This window comes from Neophocaena asiaeorientalis, unplaced genomic scaffold (genome assembly GCF_003031525.2).
Source record: "Neophocaena asiaeorientalis asiaeorientalis breed wild unplaced genomic scaffold, Neophocaena_asiaeorientalis_V1.1 scaffold49, whole genome shotgun sequence".
NCBI lineage: Eukaryota > Metazoa > Chordata > Mammalia > Artiodactyla > Phocoenidae > Neophocaena > Neophocaena asiaeorientalis.
In genome coordinates, this window is record NW_020172456.1 from 3,420,566 (window position 1) to 3,440,325 (window position 19,760).

The following is a 19,760-nucleotide window of genomic DNA, read 5'->3' on the forward strand; positions in this document are numbered from 1 at the left end:
CCTGCTGTGGGAGGAGATCTGGGAAAGGAACAGACACGTGCTGAGTGCCTACTATGTGCCTGGCCCTTAAATAATTAGTCTGAAATATGGTATGGTGGTTAAGAGAAGAGAGTTTAATTGAACTCATACAGATCTGGATTCAAATTTGAGCTCTGTGACCTTATGCAAGTTGGTTAACCTTTCTGAGCTTTAGTCACCCATCAAAGGAAGACAGCAGCATTCGTGTCAAACACTCATTATGAGGGACGAATGGGATAATACATGTAAAGTGTCTGGGATGCAGCTGGGGTCCCACGAATATGTAACTTGTTAGCATCTTTACAGGGTATGGTAAGCTCCATTGTGCAGATGGAAAGGGAGGTGCCTGGCCTTGGCCAGTGAGGGCAGAGCAGGGACTTCTGAGCCTAGGCCGGTCTGAACCCAAAACCTGTGCTTCATGACCGGAGCCAGTCCATGGAGGACAGAAAGCTTGACCCACTATCTCTAGGTGGGAGAGACGGATCTGACTATGTCCCTTCCCTGTTTAAAACTCTGCCAGGCTTTCCCGTTTGTTCTGGGATAGAGAGCAATGTCCTCAACAAGGCTGACCAATCCCTACGCAGTCTGGCCCCTCTGACTTCCAGTCTTCTCTCCTCTTCCACCCCTCTGCCACCGACCAACCAATCAAATGGTCTTCTTCCAGTTTCTTGAGGAAGCCTGGAGCACATCATCCTCTGTGTGTGTGTGTCTCTCCTCTCTCTATTCTGGAAATTCTCTCCCCAAGGCTCACCTGGCTTCCTCCTCTCCTATAGGTCTCAACCTCCACCTGCTCCCAAAAGATGGTTACTTGCACAAACCCCACTCCCCCAAACACCAGGTTGGTTGCCCTGTTACACATGCCCATATGTTGCTGAAAGTCTCCTGGATAAGATGGCCTCATAAACCGCTAGTTCGCCATCTATCTTCTCTGCTAAATCAGGAGCCCTCACCATACCCCCAGATCTAGCCCCATGCCGGATGATGAATGATGGAGTAAAGAGAGCAGGCCAAAGTGACTAGAATTAGCAAGGAAAAAGAGGGCTTACTGGGAAGAGACAGCACATCCTGGATCGGAAAAGATTTGCCTTTCTGGGTGTTTCCCTAAAACAGCTGCCAGCCTTTGAGCCTGGAGGTGGGTTCCTGGATGGGCACGTCCTGATTCTGTGGGACTACAGTCTGCACGGCAGAGCCTCGGGGCAGGTAAGGGACAGCTCTCTGGGATTCCAGGTAGCATCTGCTCCTTTGGGGGCGAAGTGAATTTGCATCAGAGGCAAAATAAGATATATGAGGTGGTGAGGTTTTCAGTCTTCTTCCATTGCTCCCACCCCACACCCTCTGCTCAAGAAGAGATTTTGCTGCTTGGATCAGCTTCTAACTCCTCTTTAGCTTGTGCAGAAAAGTGGAAAGAAGCTGGGGAGGCTGAGCTGATCTAGGTAGCAAAGAGCCGAATCAGGGATGGGACAGTTGAGAAGGGGCGCCCAGAAGACTGAGTTAGGGGGAGCTGGGACAGTATGGAGATGCACAGGAGAGATTTCCAGGAGCAGGTGCTGCCTGGGAGAGAGAGATGTAAAAAGAGGTTCCTGATGAAGCTTTGCTGTACGTTGATAATTTAACATCCCACTGGTGGTGTTAAGCGTATGCTAAGGGTAAGACTACAGTCACTTTTAGTTATTTTGTGGTTGCTGGACTGTTGTTTCTTTGGAAGGGACCAGCTGGGCATTGAATGTGGTATTGCGGCTTTACCCGGAACATGTATTTAACGAGGGGCCTTGAGAACGGGGTCTAGTGCAGTCCGTGTGGCCCATGGGTTGCTCCGGAGTCTTCTCTCCTTTATGCCAGCCCCTGTCCCAGCCTTGCTCCAAGCTTGACTATAGGGCTTGTCATGTGCGTGTGTGGGAGGAAGTGACGGGAGGCTCTGGTGTTCCTTCTTCTCCGCAGGGGAGGTGGGGAGACTCTTCAGTACCCAACTGAGAGCCACAGTGCCCTCGCTTTGACTTGAACCGGCTGCCAATGGGACCTTTGCACAGATGGGCTGTGCATTTGGTCTGAGAATGGGGGGATGACTGCAGAAGTGAGACCAACTTCCTGGAAAAAGTAAATTGGAAAAAAAGGTCTCCTATAGAGAAGAAGGCTTGGCATCTGACCATCAGACACGGGATTTTGAAAGGCTAAACCCCAGGTTCCCTGCCCATCCCAGGCCAGAGAGGGAAATGATCAGAAAAAACTCACAGATGGAGCTGAACTTGTAGGGACAGTCATGGGAGGGCCGCTGGAGGCCTAGAGGAGCTGGAGGCAACTTCATTCTCAGCACCTCAGACAGGGAGCACAGGGTTTGCCAGCAAGGCGCTCCACTTCCTCCAGACAGGAAGCCACAGGTGTGACTTTGCTTCCCCAAACCAAAAGTTTACATGTAAAAGGAAACCAGATCGGCCTGACTGCAGGACCGGACCCTCTCTGCTCGTACCGCTAGGTCGAGTCTAAGTAGGAATCGTTCACGTAGAGCGTGGGACATCTGCCCGACAGATGTGTTGGGGTCAGAGCGACACCAGGTGAGGCAGAGGTGGCATCTAGTGGTGGGAGGGGCTTGGTAAGGTGAGTTGACACCCCCAAAATCTGTTCCCTGGAACTCAGAGTGGGGGGTTTCCTTGATAATGCCCAGAATGTGTGTAAATCAGGGTTTTTCAACCTCAGCGCTGTTGGCATTTGAGGTCAGATTATCCTTTGTTGTGGGGCCTGGCCTCCACCCACCAGAGGCCGGTAGCGCCCCCCTTTGTGACAGCAAAAGATGTCTCCAGACGTTGCCAGTGTACCCCTGGGGACAAAGTCGTCCCCATTTGAGAACTTCTGGTCTAAATCAAGTCAAGTAGCTGTGCATGCCTGAGTCCAGCACCCCGCACTGTTTTTGAGAATCAAGGGTGAGGTTAGAGTTTAGGCTCATTTCTCACAACTGTCAAATAGGGATATAAAACGGTAGTTGCTAAGCCCCTTCTGATCCAAAAATCTGTGTTTCTAAGATGAATTCTACTTTACTGGCTTAGAGAGCAACGGCTGCTGTTGGCTGGATGTGAGAAGGAATCCACAGCCGCTGAAGATGGTCAGTGCTAACATCTGCTCTCTAGGGATGCTCTCTCATTCCCTGGTCCCCATTTAGCAGGCCCCACACCTGCTGTCTTCTTGGTGTCTCCTCTGGACTTTCAATAGCTTCTCAAACGTAACACAGTTGATTCGCCGCCTCTGGCTCCCAGAGCTGCCTTCTCTGAGTCTTCCCACCTCAGTGGATGACAACCCTAGACTAGTTGTTGGGGCCAAAATCTTTGAAATCCCGTATGTCTCCTTTTTTCCCTCACATTCCACATCCAATCTATCAGCAGATCCTGGTGGTTTTGAAACTGATCCAGGACTCAAGCACTTCTTAACCCCTGCTCTTCCCTGACCCCGGTCTAACCCACTGTCACCTTACCTATGGTCTCCTAATTGGTCTTCCTGCTTCCATCCTTGCCCTTCTATGGCCTGTTATTAACACATCAGCCAAAGGCTCCCATTGAGACATGAGATCATAGGACTCTTTTATTCAAAATCTTCCACTTAAAGTGAAAGCCACACTTACTGTGGCCTCAAGCCCCCTCGTGATTTCCCCACTCCCTCTCGCGTTACCAATTCCACTTCGGCCACACTTGTTACCTTGATGTTCACTGAATGCACCAGGCATACTCCTACCTCAGGGACTTTGTACGGGCTGATCCCTCTACTTGGAAAATTTTTCCTCCAGACACTCACATGACCCTCACTTTTTCAACTTACTGTTCAATGAAACATCCTCATTGAGGCTGCTCTGACCACTCCTTTAAAAATTGTTTTTGTTTGTTTGTTTTTGCGGTACGCGGGCCTCTCACTGTTGCGGCCTCTCCCGCTGTGGAGCACAGGCTCCGGACACGCAGGCTCAGCGGCCATGGCTCACGGGCCCAGCTGCTCCGCGGCGCGTGGGATCCTCCCGGACCGGGGCACAAACCCGTGTCGCCTGCATCGGCAGGCGGACTCTCAACCACTGCGCCACCAGGGAAGCCCTAAAAATTGTTTTTTTAATGAATTTATTTGGCTGCGCTGGGGTGGAATCTTTAGTTGTAGCATGCTGGATCTAGTTCCCTGACCAGGGATTGAACCTGGGCCCCCTGCACTGGGAGCATGGAGTCTTAACCACTAGACCGCCAGGGAAGTCCCTCCTTTTAAAATTATATCCCAACCCCCCATTCTTGATCCTGCTTTTCTCCCCTCATGGAACTTATCACATTCTAACAAACTATATAATCTGGTTCTTTATTGTGCTCATTGTCTCTCTCTTTCTCCCACTAGACGGTGTGTCCATGAAGACAGAGACTGTGCTTGTTCTCTTTACTGATATAGTCTCTCTGCCCTGGCACAGGGCAGACCCTCAGTAAATATTTGTTGAATGAATGAATGACCCTCAGTTGTGTTTTTTCCCCTTTCTTTGAAGCTTCAATTCTTTTGCTAACATGAAGGGGGGAATATTTGGAGAACGAACAAAGAGAGATAAAGAAATGGATAAGGGTTAAGTCTTTGAAAAAATAAGCTATTAGCTAGTCTGATCACAATTATCTAGACAAATCGAAGACGTAGTACAGAAAATCCTAAAATAGAGAGTCCAATAAGAATTTCTGTTTTGATTGCATTATATGATGCTCTGGTTAACTCTTTCCTAATTATTTTTTCTTAAGGTAGTAGCATGAATACCAGCTGTGTGTTTGTGTACACACATGTACACATGTACCAGATATAGGTGAATTGGGAATTTACCTAAAATAATCCACAGATCAGGTACTTTCATTCCCACAAACAGTTTATGTATCAAATGCACAAGACTTGCTAGGTATTGAGTTCAAAGACTGCCACGTGGATCTTCTCTTTCAAGAGCTTCAGGAAACTTACAAAGAGCCCACTGAAAGTTGAGCAGACCTTGAGTTGTCTAGGTGTGTGGGTTCTGTGGGCATGATTGGTTGGTCACCTCCTAGACTTTCAACCTAACCCTTTTTGTGTAGCAGCTAGACTGATGTGTGGGACTGGTCCCACCCCCAGGTGGTCACAGTGGTCCATTAACGGATAGGCACAAAAGCTGCTGGGATTTAGAATGAAGCTCTCAGATATTTTCCATGGTTGTAGGAAGAGATTTTTTTCTCTCTCCCCATGATGCTAAATAAAAATCTGGCAGCCTTCTTGCTACTATGAAAGAGGCTAGTTTGAGGACAAAGCATACAGACAGAAGAGGGCAGAACTGAGAGAATCACAAATGTAGAGCCAGAGCCCTACTGATTTTGTGAACCTCTGGATCAAACCCTGCCTGAAGCCTGATCCACTTTTAGACTTCACATATATCCAAGGCAATAAGCCCAGTAAGCCTTATAAGCTGTGGTGTCTTTAACTTGCAACAAAAAAAATCCAGATACAGTCCTCTCGATTTCTTTCAGGCCCTCCCTTCTGCCTCTCACAGGTCCTTAGTGTGTCCTGGTACAACACGTGGGCTTTCTGCACTGTCTGTGTCATGTGCATGCATACACAGATGCATTTCAAAATCCTAAGGCAATGAAATGTTTTTGGTTCACATATACTTGACGCTCCATTTCTCTGACATTAATGAAAATAATAAAGGGCCTCACCACTAACACTAGACGTCTGAAAAGAAGTAGAAGTGGTTCTCAGACCTGTATCACACTGCTCAAGTTACGTTCCTGAGTTTTGCAGCTGAATACACATTTTAATGCTCACTTGAATCCCCAGAGGGCTCTGAGGCTGAGGTGGTTCTCCTGACGGTCTCTTCTAGCATCCACCTGAGACCTGAGGGCAGTGCTGTCCAGGGGACAGCCAGCCAGCAAAGATAATGTGTGAAGAAACTCTCCGATAGGCCATTCCTTATTTATTAGATTCCAGATACATGGGACCCGGATGGAAGCATCCTAGGGTGTTTGGGAGAACATATACAGACGTGGAAGTACGTACAGGTGGGTGATGCAATGAGGGACCGCCATTTTAAAAAATATATACATCTTAAGAAGCCATTCCAGCCATATTATCATTATTAGAAAATAAAACAATCTCCACATAGTGCTTTTCTTTGGTGCTCTTCCGTGGGCACGGGCCCCTCTGTCTTCTGGTCACGAGTTTGTCACTACCTCCCCTCGCCACAACCCCCCTCCACCTTCGCCAACTGCGCAGGGGGAGGGGAGAGTCTGGAGGGAAGGGAGACCCCTGACACAGGGGTGGGTGCAGATTCTGGCTCCTCTAAGGCCCTGCCATGACCTCCCACCCAACATCCTACTCTGGTCTTCCTACTCGGTTCTTAAATTGTGCCCTGGGAAATCACTGAAGTTTCCTCTATATCCAAACTGGGAGCCACCATCAAGGTTCACATGAGACAAAACCAGTCTAGAATCTTTAGAAAGGGTGGGGACATGGGGACCAAACAAAACCCAGCCAATACCACCTTCTCCACGGTTGGATTTTTTTCATTTTATTTCTTGGTTCATTTCAATGACCTGTATCATGAGAGTACAACTGAGAAGGGCTATTTCCTCTTTACAGATTTTCCAGGAAGAGCGGATTTGTGGGTAAACTTCAGTTTTGCTCTGATTGGGGGGATAGGGTGTCCTAAACTCTCCTTGCTCCACTGTCTTCCACTAAGTCAGGGCCCCCCCTCTTCCCAGGGAGGTCCCAAAGCTGGCTAGACTTCCACCTAAGAAGCTGGCTCCTAAACTTTTTCTCTGAATGCCAATGGATCCATCAAGTACACACCAGGGCCTTTCCCATTGGACAGAATTCTCATCATTACTGATACATTTCCTTTTGCCATTGGCGCTTTTTAAGTGTAAAAGCAGCAGCAGGGGGATCCATCTCGTTAGCACCAAGCCATCAGGACCACTGCCCCCTCTTTGCTTTAAAGGGGCTCTGATGCCGGGACACTTGCAGATGTGCGTGATCCGGCGAGGCAAAGCTGCCCTGCGTACAGAACACCCACCCACCGCAAACCAGCTGTTACACTGTTAGCCAGAGACACTTTTTCTAGAAAAGATGGACTGCAAAGGCCAGTTGCGCACAAGCCCCGGCCGCAGCTCACAGCTTGGGTCCTCGTGCTTGAGCAGTGACGCTACAGACAGCGGGGTGATGAGGTGCGACTCTCTGCCCCACCTCCTCGAGCGCACGGCACAGTGAGGGGCTAGGGGAGGCTCCCGCACGGCAGACCCCAAGTTCTCGCACCGTGCCATCTCCCTAGTCCAGACTTCATGGCATGGCCCCCAGTGGCTAGGTTAGGCCTGGGTTCTACCCCTGGTCCCTTAGAGGCACCTGTGCGCCTGTCCTCCCAGATTGGAGACTGCACAGAGAGCTAGGGCTGAAGCATCCCGGATCATTCCAATGCTGACTGACAAGTGACTGTGGCCATCTCCACAGGCAAAAGGGAGGGGGGGCACAATTTGCTGGTCTGTGAAGTCTCTTGGAACCCCTGACATTTTCTATGTGAAGGTATCTGAGAGCAGCTGCTAGGATTTAGCCAACCCTCCTGCCTGGGGTGACCTCAGCACGTCCCAGCAAAAGTTCAAAAGGAGCGGTGTCTGGGGTTGGAGAGGTGGAGCCAGCGGTAGCTGCTTCCCTTGGAAAGCTGCGAGACTGGCGGAGGGCGCCTGGCCTCCTGGTCCTAGCGACGGGTGGGTGGGATCTGCCTGTCTCTCCAAGTGACTAGAGGTCGGGTTAGAATGTGTGTGTGGATTCCCCAGGGATGTGCCCCAGCGGGGATGCTCTTATCCCTGCTTTAGAAGGCAGCTGATTGGAAGCAGCTTCTCCAGAATGCTCAAAACCATTCATCCTCGGGTGATCCCCCGAGCGGCCCTCAGCCAACCCCGTGAGCACCAGATGGCATGTTCAAGGCTGCCCCAGACTTACCACAAGTGGGTGAGAACAAACTTTCAGAGCCACTCGCAGAAATGGGTGACCAACTGTCCCTATTTGGGCAGGACTGAGGGGTTTCCTGGGAAATGGACTTTCAGTGCCAGAACCGGTCCTGGGCCAACTGGGGTGGTTGTCACCTTACACAGCAGCCTGGAGGACTGATGGGGGGCTGGAGTGGTTGTCCTGCCAGAAAGCTGGTCTTCTAAGTGCACCCAGGGAGCTACGCTACACCTCCTTAGGCCAAGGATGGCAGGAGCAACCCCTCCTGTGGCGCTGATTCACCCAGCCCTTGGGATGCAAGGGAGGGGGCTTCGGTGTCCACTGCCCCTGGATACCAGGAAAGATCAGGTGGCCTGGTGACCTCCAGCGAGCCTCTGTCTTCAGGGTTCCCCCGCCTGCTCATCTCTGCTTCTGGGACTTTCTGTGCTCAGCAAAGATTGGTTTGGGCTCTCCCTACTATCCTGACCCGGTCCTCCCAGGGCTGCCAGAATCAAGTGCACAGGGTGCCTTCAGACGGGGTCAGGCCCCTGCATCTCCCTGACTTCCCAAGGCCTACCTGCTCTGGACCTGCCCCCGGGGAGTGGGAGAAGCCAGAAGAAGGCGGAGCGCTGGGGAGTGTTGCCTGGCCCCTGCTCTTCTCTGAACCAGCACCAGTCCCACCCACGGGCCCTGAGGTCTTGGCTGGCTGAACCCACTGTGGGAGTGAGCTCTGAGGTAGGGCAGGAAGTAGCAGCAGGACTCCTGGGGGAGAGAGGGGGAGGACAGGCCCTGGGGCCGCGGTGACAGGCAGGCAGGGGGGCGCACCGAGGGTTGGGGTCACCAGGGAAACGCATGAGTTCTGGCGCTACTCTCCTGATGGTGAACCGGGCCTGGGAGCTTAGAGGAAGGATGGAGGGAGGGAGCCGTCTGGACTGTGGAAGGCGTAGGGCCTCTTGAGGGGCCCCACAGAAGCCCAGAGTAGGCAGCACCCCTGCAAGAAAGTAACTGCACTCTGGGAGAGGGAAACCTCCAGAAGGTACCCCACTTGAGTATGCTGGGCGCTAAGCGCTGCCCACCCAGGCCATGGACAGAGGACAGGGGGTCGGGCATGGGGTTAGGAAACGTGTTCTGTTCGTGCTGCCTCTTGGTGATTTGGCAGGGAGAGGGGGCACTTCCTCGGTGGTCTCCAGCCTCAGGGGAGTCAGCTCTGGCCCAGGCCTCAGCGTTGCCCGTGGCGGAGGAAAAACATACCAAAGAAAAAGCCAGTTACAGATGAGCCCCGTGCCCTGCCCTCCCATCCCCGTTCCCTACCCCACAGCACCCAGGGCTCTGCACACAGCCAGGAGGCCAGGAGCCCCTTCCTCTGGGACTGCTCGCGGCCATGATACAGGACTTGAATGTTGAGGCTGGTGGCTGTGGAGGTCTCCCCGTCGGTTTGTCTGTCCTTGGGTGGGAGTCGGTCCTTGGGCTAGGCCATCAGACCTTGGCCTCCAGCATCTCCAGGAAGAGTTTGTGCATGGGCACCTTGCCTTGCAGTTTGAGGCTGTAGAAGTGCTGCACGGCCTTGGCAGCCGTCTGCCGAAGCAGGGGCAGCGTCAGCAGCAACTTGCCCGTCCTCCGCGGCTCCTCGTGGCGCTGGCTCAGCTCGTAGTCCTGCAGCGCCTCATGCAGCAGGTCCTGCAGCTTCTGGACCGCCTCCAGATCCTCGATGTACATGGAATCTGTGGACACAAGGCAGAGCATCAGTGGGCGTGGCCGGAGAGCACTGCCCTGGGCGTGGGGGCCACCCCAGGGTCCTTGATCTCTGCTTTGGAGGCTTCCAAATCCTCACTTTACAGAGAGAGAAACCCAGGCTCAGAGAGGTTAAGTTGCCAGTCTGAAGTCACAGAGGCCAATGACGGAGCTGTGGTTCACCCCCAAGGAGAGATCTGTATCCACCGGGGACTTTTCTTGAGAACCCACCAAGAGGTGGCAGTGGAGACCCTGAAGGGCTTAAACACGAGCAGACCTGTCATTGTCCTGGAGGTGTCAGGTGGACTCTGGACCCAAACTGGTGGAATTGTAATCTTGTGTCCCTCACCTGCTAGCTCTGTGACTTTAGGCAAGTTATTTAATTTCTCTGTGCCTCATTGTCCTAATTTTTGAAAAGAGATAATAGTCATACCTACAGCTCAAGAGGTTAAGTGAGTTAATACAGATCAAGGGCTTAAAACAGTACTTGTCACAAAATAAGTGCCCAGCTGGTGGTATCATCATCACCATCACCACCACCACCACCAGCATCATCATTAACACCATCACCACCATCATCTTAGTACCACCATCATCACCATCAATCATCAGTACCACCACCACCATCACCTTCATCATCATCGCCATCGCCACCAGCATAACCGTCAATCATCGCCATCGCCACCATCACCTTCATCATCATCGCCATCGCCACCAGCATAACCGTCAATCATCATGGCCACCACCACCATCATCATCATCGCCATCGCCACCAGCATAACCGGCAATCATCATCGCCACCGCCACCTTCCTCATCATCGCCACCGCCACCTTCCTCATCATCGCCACCGCCACCTTCCTCATCATCGCCACCGCCACCTTCCTCATCATCGCCACCGCCACCTTCCTCATCATCGCCACCGCCACCTTCCTCATCATCGCCACCGCCACCTTCCTCATCATCGCCACCGCCACCTTCCTCATCATCGCCACCGCCACCTTCCTCATCATCGCCACCGCCACCTTCCTCATCATCGCCACCGCCACCTTCCTCATCATCGCCACCGCCACCTTCCTCATCATCGCCACCGCCACCTTCCTCATCATCGCCACCGCCACCTTCCTCATCATCGCCACCGCCACCTTCCTCATCATCGCCACCGCCACCTTCCTCATCATCGCCACCGCCACCTTCCTCATCATCGCCACCGCCACCTTCCTCATCATCGCCACCGCCACCTTCCTCATCATCGCCACCGCCACCTTCCTCATCATCGCCACCGCCACCTTCCTCATCATCGCCACCGCCACCTTCCTCATCATCGCCACCGCCACCTTCCTCATCATCGCCACCGCCACCTTCCTCATCATCGCCACCGCCACCTTCCTCATCATCGCCACCGCCACCTTCCTCATCATCGCCACCGCCACCTTCCTCATCATCGCCACCGCCACCTTCCTCATCATCGCCACCGCCACCTTCCTCATCATCGCCACCGCCACCTTCCTCATCATCGCCACCGCCACCTTCCTCATCATCGCCACCGCCACCTTCCTCATCATCGCCACCGCCACCTTCCTCATCATCGCCACCGCCACCTTCCTCATCATCGCCACCGCCACCTTCCTCATCATCGCCACCGCCACCTTCCTCATCATCGCCACCGCCACCTTCCTCATCATCGCCACCGCCACCTTCCTCATCATCGCCACCGCCACCTTCCTCATCATCGCCACCGCCACCTTCCTCATCATCGCCACCGCCACCTTCCTCATCATCGCCACCGCCACCTTCCTCATCATCGCCACCGCCACCTTCCTCATCATCGCCACCGCCACCTTCCTCATCATCGCCACCGCCACCTTCCTCATCATCGCCACCGCCACCTTCCTCATCATCGCCACCGCCACCTTCCTCATCATCGCCACCGCCACCTTCCTCATCATCGCCACCGCCACCTTCCTCATCATCGCCACCGCCACCTTCCTCATCATCGCCACCGCCACCTTCCTCATCATCGCCACCGCCACCTTCCTCATCATCGCCACCGCCACCTTCCTCATCATCGCCACCGCCACCTTCCTCATCATCGCCACCGCCACCTTCCTCATCATCGCCACCGCCACCTTCCTCATCATCGCCACCGCCACCTTCCTCATCATCGCCACCGCCACCTTCCTCATCATCGCCACCGCCACCTTCCTCATCATCGCCACCGCCACCTTCCTCATCATCGCCACCGCCACCTTCCTCATCATCGCCACCGCCACCTTCCTCATCATCGCCACCGCCACCTTCCTCATCATCGCCACCGCCACCTTCCTCATCATCGCCACCGCCACCTTCCTCATCATCGCCACCGCCACCTTCCTCATCATCGCCACCGCCACCTTCCTCATCATCGCCACCGCCACCTTCCTCATCATCGCCACCGCCACCTTCCTCATCATCGCCACCGCCACCTTCCTCATCATCGCCACCGCCACCTTCCTCATCATCGCCACCGCCACCTTCCTCATCATCGCCACCGCCACCTTCCTCATCATCGCCACCGCCACCTTCCTCATCATCGCCACCGCCACCTTCCTCATCATCGCCACCGCCACCTTCCTCATCATCGCCACCGCCACCTTCCTCATCATCGCCACCGCCACCTTCCTCATCATCGCCACCGCCACCTTCCTCATCATCGCCACCGCCACCTTCCTCATCATCGCCACCGCCACCTTCCTCATCATCGCCACCGCCACCTTCCTCATCATCGCCACCGCCACCTTCCTCATCATCGCCACCGCCACCTTCCTCATCATCGCCACCGCCACCTTCCTCATCATCGCCACCGCCACCTTCCTCATCATCGCCACCGCCACCTTCCTCATCATCGCCACCGCCACCTTCCTCATCATCGCCACCGCCACCTTCCTCATCATCGCCACCGCCACCTTCCTCATCATCGCCACCGCCACCTTCCTCATCATCGCCACCGCCACCTTCCTCATCATCGCCACCGCCACCTTCCTCATCATCGCCACCGCCACCTTCCTCATCATCGCCACCGCCACCTTCCTCATCATCGCCACCGCCACCTTCCTCATCATCGCCACCGCCACCTTCCTCATCATCGCCACCGCCACCTTCCTCATCATCGCCACCGCCACCTTCCTCATCATCGCCACCGCCACCTTCCTCATCATCGCCACCGCCACCTTCCTCATCATCGCCACCGCCACCTTCCTCATCATCGCCACCGCCACCTTCCTCATCATCGCCACCGCCACCTTCCTCATCATCGCCACCGCCACCTTCCTCATCATCGCCACCGCCACCTTCCTCATCATCGCCACCGCCACCTTCCTCATCATCGCCACCGCCACCTTCCTCATCATCGCCACCGCCACCTTCCTCATCATCGCCACCGCCACCTTCCTCATCATCGCCACCGCCACCTTCCTCATCATCGCCACCGCCACCAGCATAACCGTCAATCATCATCGCCACCGCCACCTTCATCATCATCGCCACCACCACCATCACCTTCATCATCATCGCCATCGCCACCAGCATAACCGTCAATCATCATCGCCACCGCCACCATCACCTTCATCATCATCGCCATCGCCACCAGCATAACCGTCAATCATCAGTACCACCACCACCATCACCTTCATCATCATCGCCATCGCCACCAGCATAACCGTCAATCATCATCGCCATCGCCACCATCACCTTCATCATCATCGCCATCGCCACCAGCATAACCGTCATGACCGTGACGACCTTCATCATGATTATTATTGTTACTGCTGCCAGGAGGCACCAGCTCAAGTCTTCAGCGCATTCACTAACCTTACAAAATAGCTGTTACAGTACACACACACAGATAAAGGGGCTGAGCTCTGTGTCTGCGTGCCATGTGGTGGGGGATACGGGGGGACTAAGATAGCATGGCTGGACACACGGGGCACAGTGACGGAAGATGCTCTTGGGAGTTCTACAGAATCCTGGGGAAGGCTTCGGGCTCAGGCCATGAACTTCAAATGAAATTTACCTAAATCCCAGAGGGGCAGGGAGGTGCCTGCTGACAGCTGGGTCTGAGCAGAAGCAAAGTAGAACCCACTTCATGGCCTTGGGGAAAATAACCAGCCCTCTGCTGATGTGCCTGAAAGATATCGAGCCACCACCCTGAACTGCAGCCCCCAGGGCCTGCCAAAGGTGGGAGGGTATGGGTGCATGTGAAGCAAGGGAACTTGAAGCTCTGGGTGGGTTGTCAAGGAAGACTGGGCAAGTTTCCTGAATTCTTCCAAAAAAAGCAGGGCAATTCCTTTGCATTGCTGGGTTGGTTTAGATACCAGACTGCCAAGGGCAGTTGTACCAACTGGCTAACCCCAGTAATTCCCTCTGACGTTTTGGATCCATACTCAGCCCATGCCTCCAAGGGTCCTGTCTCTTTTTCTCAGGAGAATAGCAGTAGAATGAGGTGGATAAGACTCTGGAGTCTCAGATGCTGTGTGACTTTGGCCAAGTTACTTAGGCTCTCTGAGATTGTTTCCTGTCTGTGAAACGGAGCAAATGAGAGTGCCTACCTCACAGGGTAGTGGTGAGGGTTAAATGAACTAGCACGTCATCAGGCACTAATAAATGCTGTTATTATCATTACTGTGAAAACTCAGACTGCAGGAGAGTGCTCCTGCAGGGCCGGCCCCATACCTAAGACTCCTCCACATTTTTCTGCTCCTTGTTACCAAGGGGGTGAGGACTCTTCCTTTGCCAGCTGGGGATGAAGCGTGGCTCCATTCCTACACTCTTGGCTGATTCCAGAGCGTGCAGCCAAGATGCACTAGTCCCTGTAAGGCTGGGACCTGGCCATCCAGATTCCTTTCCTTCCTGCCGGTTTCCTCTCCCCACCACCCCACGCTCCCCAAGGAGGCCAAAATTGGCAGCTGGCTTCGACCAAAAATGAAATAAAATAACATTGGAAGATTAATTCCTGTGCAATCCATCAGCGAGTCTGTATCGATGGCATTGATAAACTGTTAATTACAAAATCAATGGCTATGAATTCTTTCTGCTGTCAGGGAGCCTTGGAGAGGCCGGGAGGTGGGGTGAAAGACAGCCAGCAGGCTCCGAGGGGGCGTGGTTTGGGGCCAAAGCCTCTGACCTGCTACCACCCACTCAGCCTCCGCAGTGGCACCTGCGGTGGCCCTGGGGGCTGCCACCAGCACCACTCCAGTGATCTCCTAGCCCCTGTCTCTCCTCCAGCTAACACGCTGTCTGCCTGGGTGACTGTCCTACCTCACTGCTGGGGACAGGTCGCTCCTCCACAACCTTTCACGGCTCCCTATACTGACCCTATTCCACCCCACTCCCTTCAGAATCCTGGAGCCTCTGCTCTGACACCAACAGCTCTTCTAGCCATACCTCCAAACAGGTCTGCTCTTTCTCTGTTTCCTGCCTGCACCTGATCGCTCCATGACGCAGCCAAGGCCTGAGGCATCACAAACTCCTCTTTTTCCACTTGGAGCTCTTGAACCTGCACAGAGCTGCAGGATGGCCTGGTAAATGCCACTGGGGCAAGAAGTCCAGGTTCCCGGCACTTTGTCTCTCATGGCAAAGCACGTACTCCGGCAAAGCTTGATGCTAGCGGCAGCTCCTGCCGGGCTCCGTCGGTCCTCAGGTGTTTTATATTTGTATGTGTGTATGTCTGTGTGTGCGCGCGTGTCTGTATGTACTGAGACCTAAGGCCAGAGCAGCTGGCAGAGCTAAAGAGTCCTCTGAAAGCTTGGCGTTGAGGAGTGGGTGGAGGCGACAGATGAGTGGCCTCCTACCTCCTCATGTTCCTCTCCTGGTCTGGGCAAGCGTGAGCTCCGGTTCTTGTGAGAAGTGGTCAGGAGAGTCCAACATCCAGGAGGTGCCCTCCAGGATCTGGGCAGCCTCGCTGCATCTCGCTGTGCTTGCCCTGTGTCCTCTGATTTCACTGGTTCCCTCTCCTCCTCGGCCCACCCAAACCCCCAGCCCCTCTACAACCGCTGATGACAATGCTTCCCTTGGAATAGGAGAGCGCAGGGAACTGTGACGGTGTGAAACTATTCTGCATGATATGTGATGATGGAGATTTGTCGTTGTGTATTTGTCAAAACTGATAGAACCAGACAACACAAAGAGTAAGCTCTGAAGGCAACTGTGGACTTTTGTTAATAATAATGTATCAGTATCGGCTCATTGGGCTTCCATGCTGGCTCAGTGGTTAAGAATCTGCCTGCCAATGCAGGGGACATGGGTTCGAGCCTTGGTCTGGGAAGATCGCACATGCCGCGGAGCAACTAAGCCCGTGCGCCACAACTACTGAAGCCCGCGCACCTAGAGCCCGTGCTCCGCAACAAGAGAAGCCACTGCAGTGAGAAGCCCGCGCGCCACAGCAAAGAGCAGCCTCTGCTTGCTGCAACTAGAGAAAGCCAGCGCGCAGCAATGAAGACTCAAAGCAGCCAAAAATAAATAAACGAAACTTTAAAAAAAAAAAAAGGCGTCAGATTAAAAAAAAAAATTGGCTCATTAATTGCAACAAATTACCAGACTAACGCAAGATGTTAATGGGAATTGTGTATAGGGGCTGGGGAATGAAGGTGGGATGGTGTATGGAACTCTATATACTATCTGCTCAGTTATTCTGTCAATCTGAAACTGTACCAAAAAGAAACCAACAGCGTTAACATTCTCTAACAGACTACATTACAATTTTGGAATCAAGGTGTGTGTAAATGGTCTCTACAGAAGTATGTAAAATGTTTAACTCTTTTTTTTGCATTAGTTTTTTAATAAAAGGGATTTGAACTGAAAAAAAAAAAAAAAAGCTTCCTTCTGTCTATTAGGTCACATTCCCTGGAAGCAGAGCCTGAGATGGGGGTTCAGGTGCATGGGATTTGTGGCGAGCGTGCTTTCAGGAGAAAGGAAGGTGAGGAGGCAGGATAGGGCGAGGGCGGGGCAAGCACGGTAAGGATGCACGCAGCCTGGCTTGTGCCTGATCCCACTCCAGGAGTCCAGCCTTTGGCTCCCCTGTGTGGGTCCGCTTTTGGCTGAAGGTGAGAAGGGGGCAGGGGGTTGGATATGTAACCCTCCAAGCAAGGCAGGTGAGGGTAGGTCTCTGGCGAAGGGGGCAGGTGTGTGCTATCAGCAGCAAAATTCAGCAGCTGGGGCACGGATGCACTAACCCAGTAAAGGGGGTCTGAGTGGGGCAGTGACAGCATCCCCTGTATTCTCTGTGAAGCCATTTGTTAGGGGACCAACTGTCTCAGTTTTACAGGGATTGAGGTTTCCCAGGACATGGAACTTCCAGTGAAAGTGTGACAGCATTAAGCAAACTGGCTGGTTCCCGTATTTGTACTGTCTCCATCTGGAACCAGCTCTCTCTCTTCCATACACTGATAACACTTGTTTTCTCTAATATTAATAATAATGATAATAATTAATACTTATTGAACATTTCCCCTAGGCCAGGCACTGGGCTAAGCGCGTTATCTTCAGTCAATCATTTAAAAAAGTGCTTGGAGGAGGGATGGGGACATCCCAACTTTACACACAGGACAGAGCTACGGAAGGTTGCCAACTTGCCCAAGGTCACACTGCTACGAAGTATCAGAGCTAGAATTTGAACTTGGGTCCACTTTGAACTTGACTGAGATCTGAGCAATTGACTACTGCATGCGCCCAGCAGCAGAATTATGTATCTGCGTGCCTGACACTCTCTCTTTAGGACAGGGACCCCGCCTTTCTCCTTCTTCTGCAATCCCCACCTGGCCTGGTACCTGCAGAGTGTGGACACAGGTTACATTGAAGCTCACTCACCTGAGTTACCAATGCCCGGTCCCTCTCCCCAGATAGTCTAGCTAGAAGTTGGTGGGCGCTAAAAGAAATGGAGTGAAGCCTCCTTTTTAATGCCAGGAAAGTTTTCTCTCTTGGGCCTGAGCAATTTGAGTGGGAGATTCAAGGAGTGTGTATAAGCTTGGAGTTGATTTTGGAATCAGAGGACCTTGGTTTGGGTCCTAGCTCTGTCTGACACTCTTTAACTGTGTGACCCTGGGCAATTTGCTTCACCTTTCCAAGCCCCAGTTTCCCCATTTGTAAAATGGGGTTAAAATAATAACTTTGCTCATAGGGTTGACTGTAAGATGAAATCAGTTCAGGGCTAATTGATTTAACAGACTGAGCACTTATTATATGCCAAGCATAGTGTAAGCGTAACTATATATAAATAAATCCCTTCCATAGTCTTCTGGACTGTTTGTTGTTCCCATTTTACTGATGAAGAAACTGAGGCACAGGGTGAAGTGCGGCACAGACTTGCCCAAGTGGCAGGAGCAGGATTTGACTCTTAGCAACCTGCCTCTCAAATCTGTGCCCTTAACCCTGTGCTGATCTTCATGGCAAGGGCCCAGGAGGATGCTCTGCAAATCAAGGCCTTAGGAAATACTCAGCCAATGCCAGTCTTCATCACCATCTCTTCGACTCCAGGCCACCCCTTGCACAATCTTTGGTGACAAGAAGCTCTGGCGTTCTCACACCATTCCTGCCCCTTACAGAGGTCCTGCTCACAGGCCCCAGAGCTGTGCTCCCCAGGCCCAGAAGACCTCTTGCGGCTCCCCCTGGACGCCCCATACCCGCCCGTACCTGAGTTGGCCAGGGCCAGGGCCTTGAGCGTCACAAACTCCTCCTTCTCCACCTTGAGCTTCTTATACCTGCGCACCAGCTGCAGGATGGCCCGGTAGAGCTCCAGCAGTCCCGCGAGGCGGGAGCGTTCCTCATCCATGATGTAGTCCTCAGCGTACACCAGCTTGTCATCGTAGGGCAGTGAGCGGTACACGATGCCCAGGATGAGGATCTCCATCCAGGCACTCTGCAGCAGACTCATCTGGTCCCCCAGAGAGAGGCTGGAGAAGCCTGCAGGAAGAGGGGGCAAGCAGGGCAGCAGAGGTCAGGGGGCCTCCCTGGCGCTCGTGGGGAACCTCTGGACCCCGCCCCTCCCTTTTACCTGCTGGTCTCATTGTCCTTCCCTTGGTGAATGAGTCAGACATGGAATTCACGGAAAAGACTTAACAAAACAAGAGCTCAGTCAATGCTGACGGCTGTTATTATCATTATTAGTTCTATGGCATTTTTCGAATGTGCAGAGAGGCTTTTTGATTAAATGCATTTGTAATTTAAGGAGTTATTGAATTCATAGTAGAATCAGGAGGTGGCAGTATAGGGTGCCTTCCACTCAGGAGTTTCCATATCCCCCCTCTCTGCTCAGCGCAGGGGAGGCTTTAGTGCTTTCGAGTGACGCCTGATCTCAATGCAGAGTCTCAGCTGTGCTGAGACCCAGGGGTCCAACCAGGAAGGAGGAGGAATCAGCTGTCCCTGGCCAGTGACCACAGCCTGGGGCTGCTAAGAGCTCAAGAGCGCCCAGGGTCAGGGGGCACTTTCTCACAGGCAGCCTGTCCTCCCAGAGGTCAGACCCCCATTGGCCTGGCCATCACTCTCCACCTAACAATGACCCAAGCAGTCCTGTATTCTGTGAGCTTGGATCATGGGCATTTCCCCCTCCCTACTAGCAAGGAGGCTGAGTTCAGAGTGAAAGAAGGATGGGGGCAGGGGCGGCTCCAGAGTTATGACACTGTCTTGTTCAGTGTGCTCTGGAGATTGCCTGGGCTTGAATCCCGACTCTGCATTTACTACCTGTAGGCTGACCTTGTAAGAGCTGTGCTACTTCCCCAAACCTCAGCTTCCCCATCTATGAAATGGGTATAACAGTAGTGCCTGCTTCAGAGAGTCACTGTGAGGTCTAAATGAGACCATGATTACAAAACATACATTTACTGAGCTCTTACTATTATTATTAATGATGAGAAGAAAGTCTTCATCTGCAAAATGAGAATGACGCCCTGGAACTGTATTATATATGCACTTAACTTAGGTAAAGTCAATTCACATCTTGATTTAAGAGAAAGAAAAAAAAAAGGAAGGAAGGAAGGGAGCAGCGAGGGAAGCAGGGAGGGAGGAGGAGAGTTGATTTTCAAATACCTTGGTCACTAAACACAAGGCAGTAACT

General features: G+C 52.9%; 1 protein-coding gene across 2 annotated transcripts in view; it reads right to left on the bottom strand.

The window, feature by feature from the left end:
- Positions 1-5,945: 5,945 nt before the first annotated feature.
- ESRRB (estrogen related receptor beta) overlaps positions 5,946-19,760 on the bottom strand; it is a 176,104-nt gene continuing 162,289 nt past the window's right edge. For both annotated transcript variants that reach the window (XM_024737878.1, XM_024737877.1), the window contains 2 exons: positions 18,341-18,610; positions 5,946-9,668 (listed from right to left, as the gene is read on the bottom strand). In XM_024737878.1, the coding sequence (XP_024593646.1) occupies positions 9,424-9,668; positions 18,341-18,610 (515 nt within the window). In that variant the 3' untranslated portion in view covers positions 5,946-9,423. The remainder of the gene's footprint in view (positions 9,669-18,340; positions 18,611-19,760) is intronic.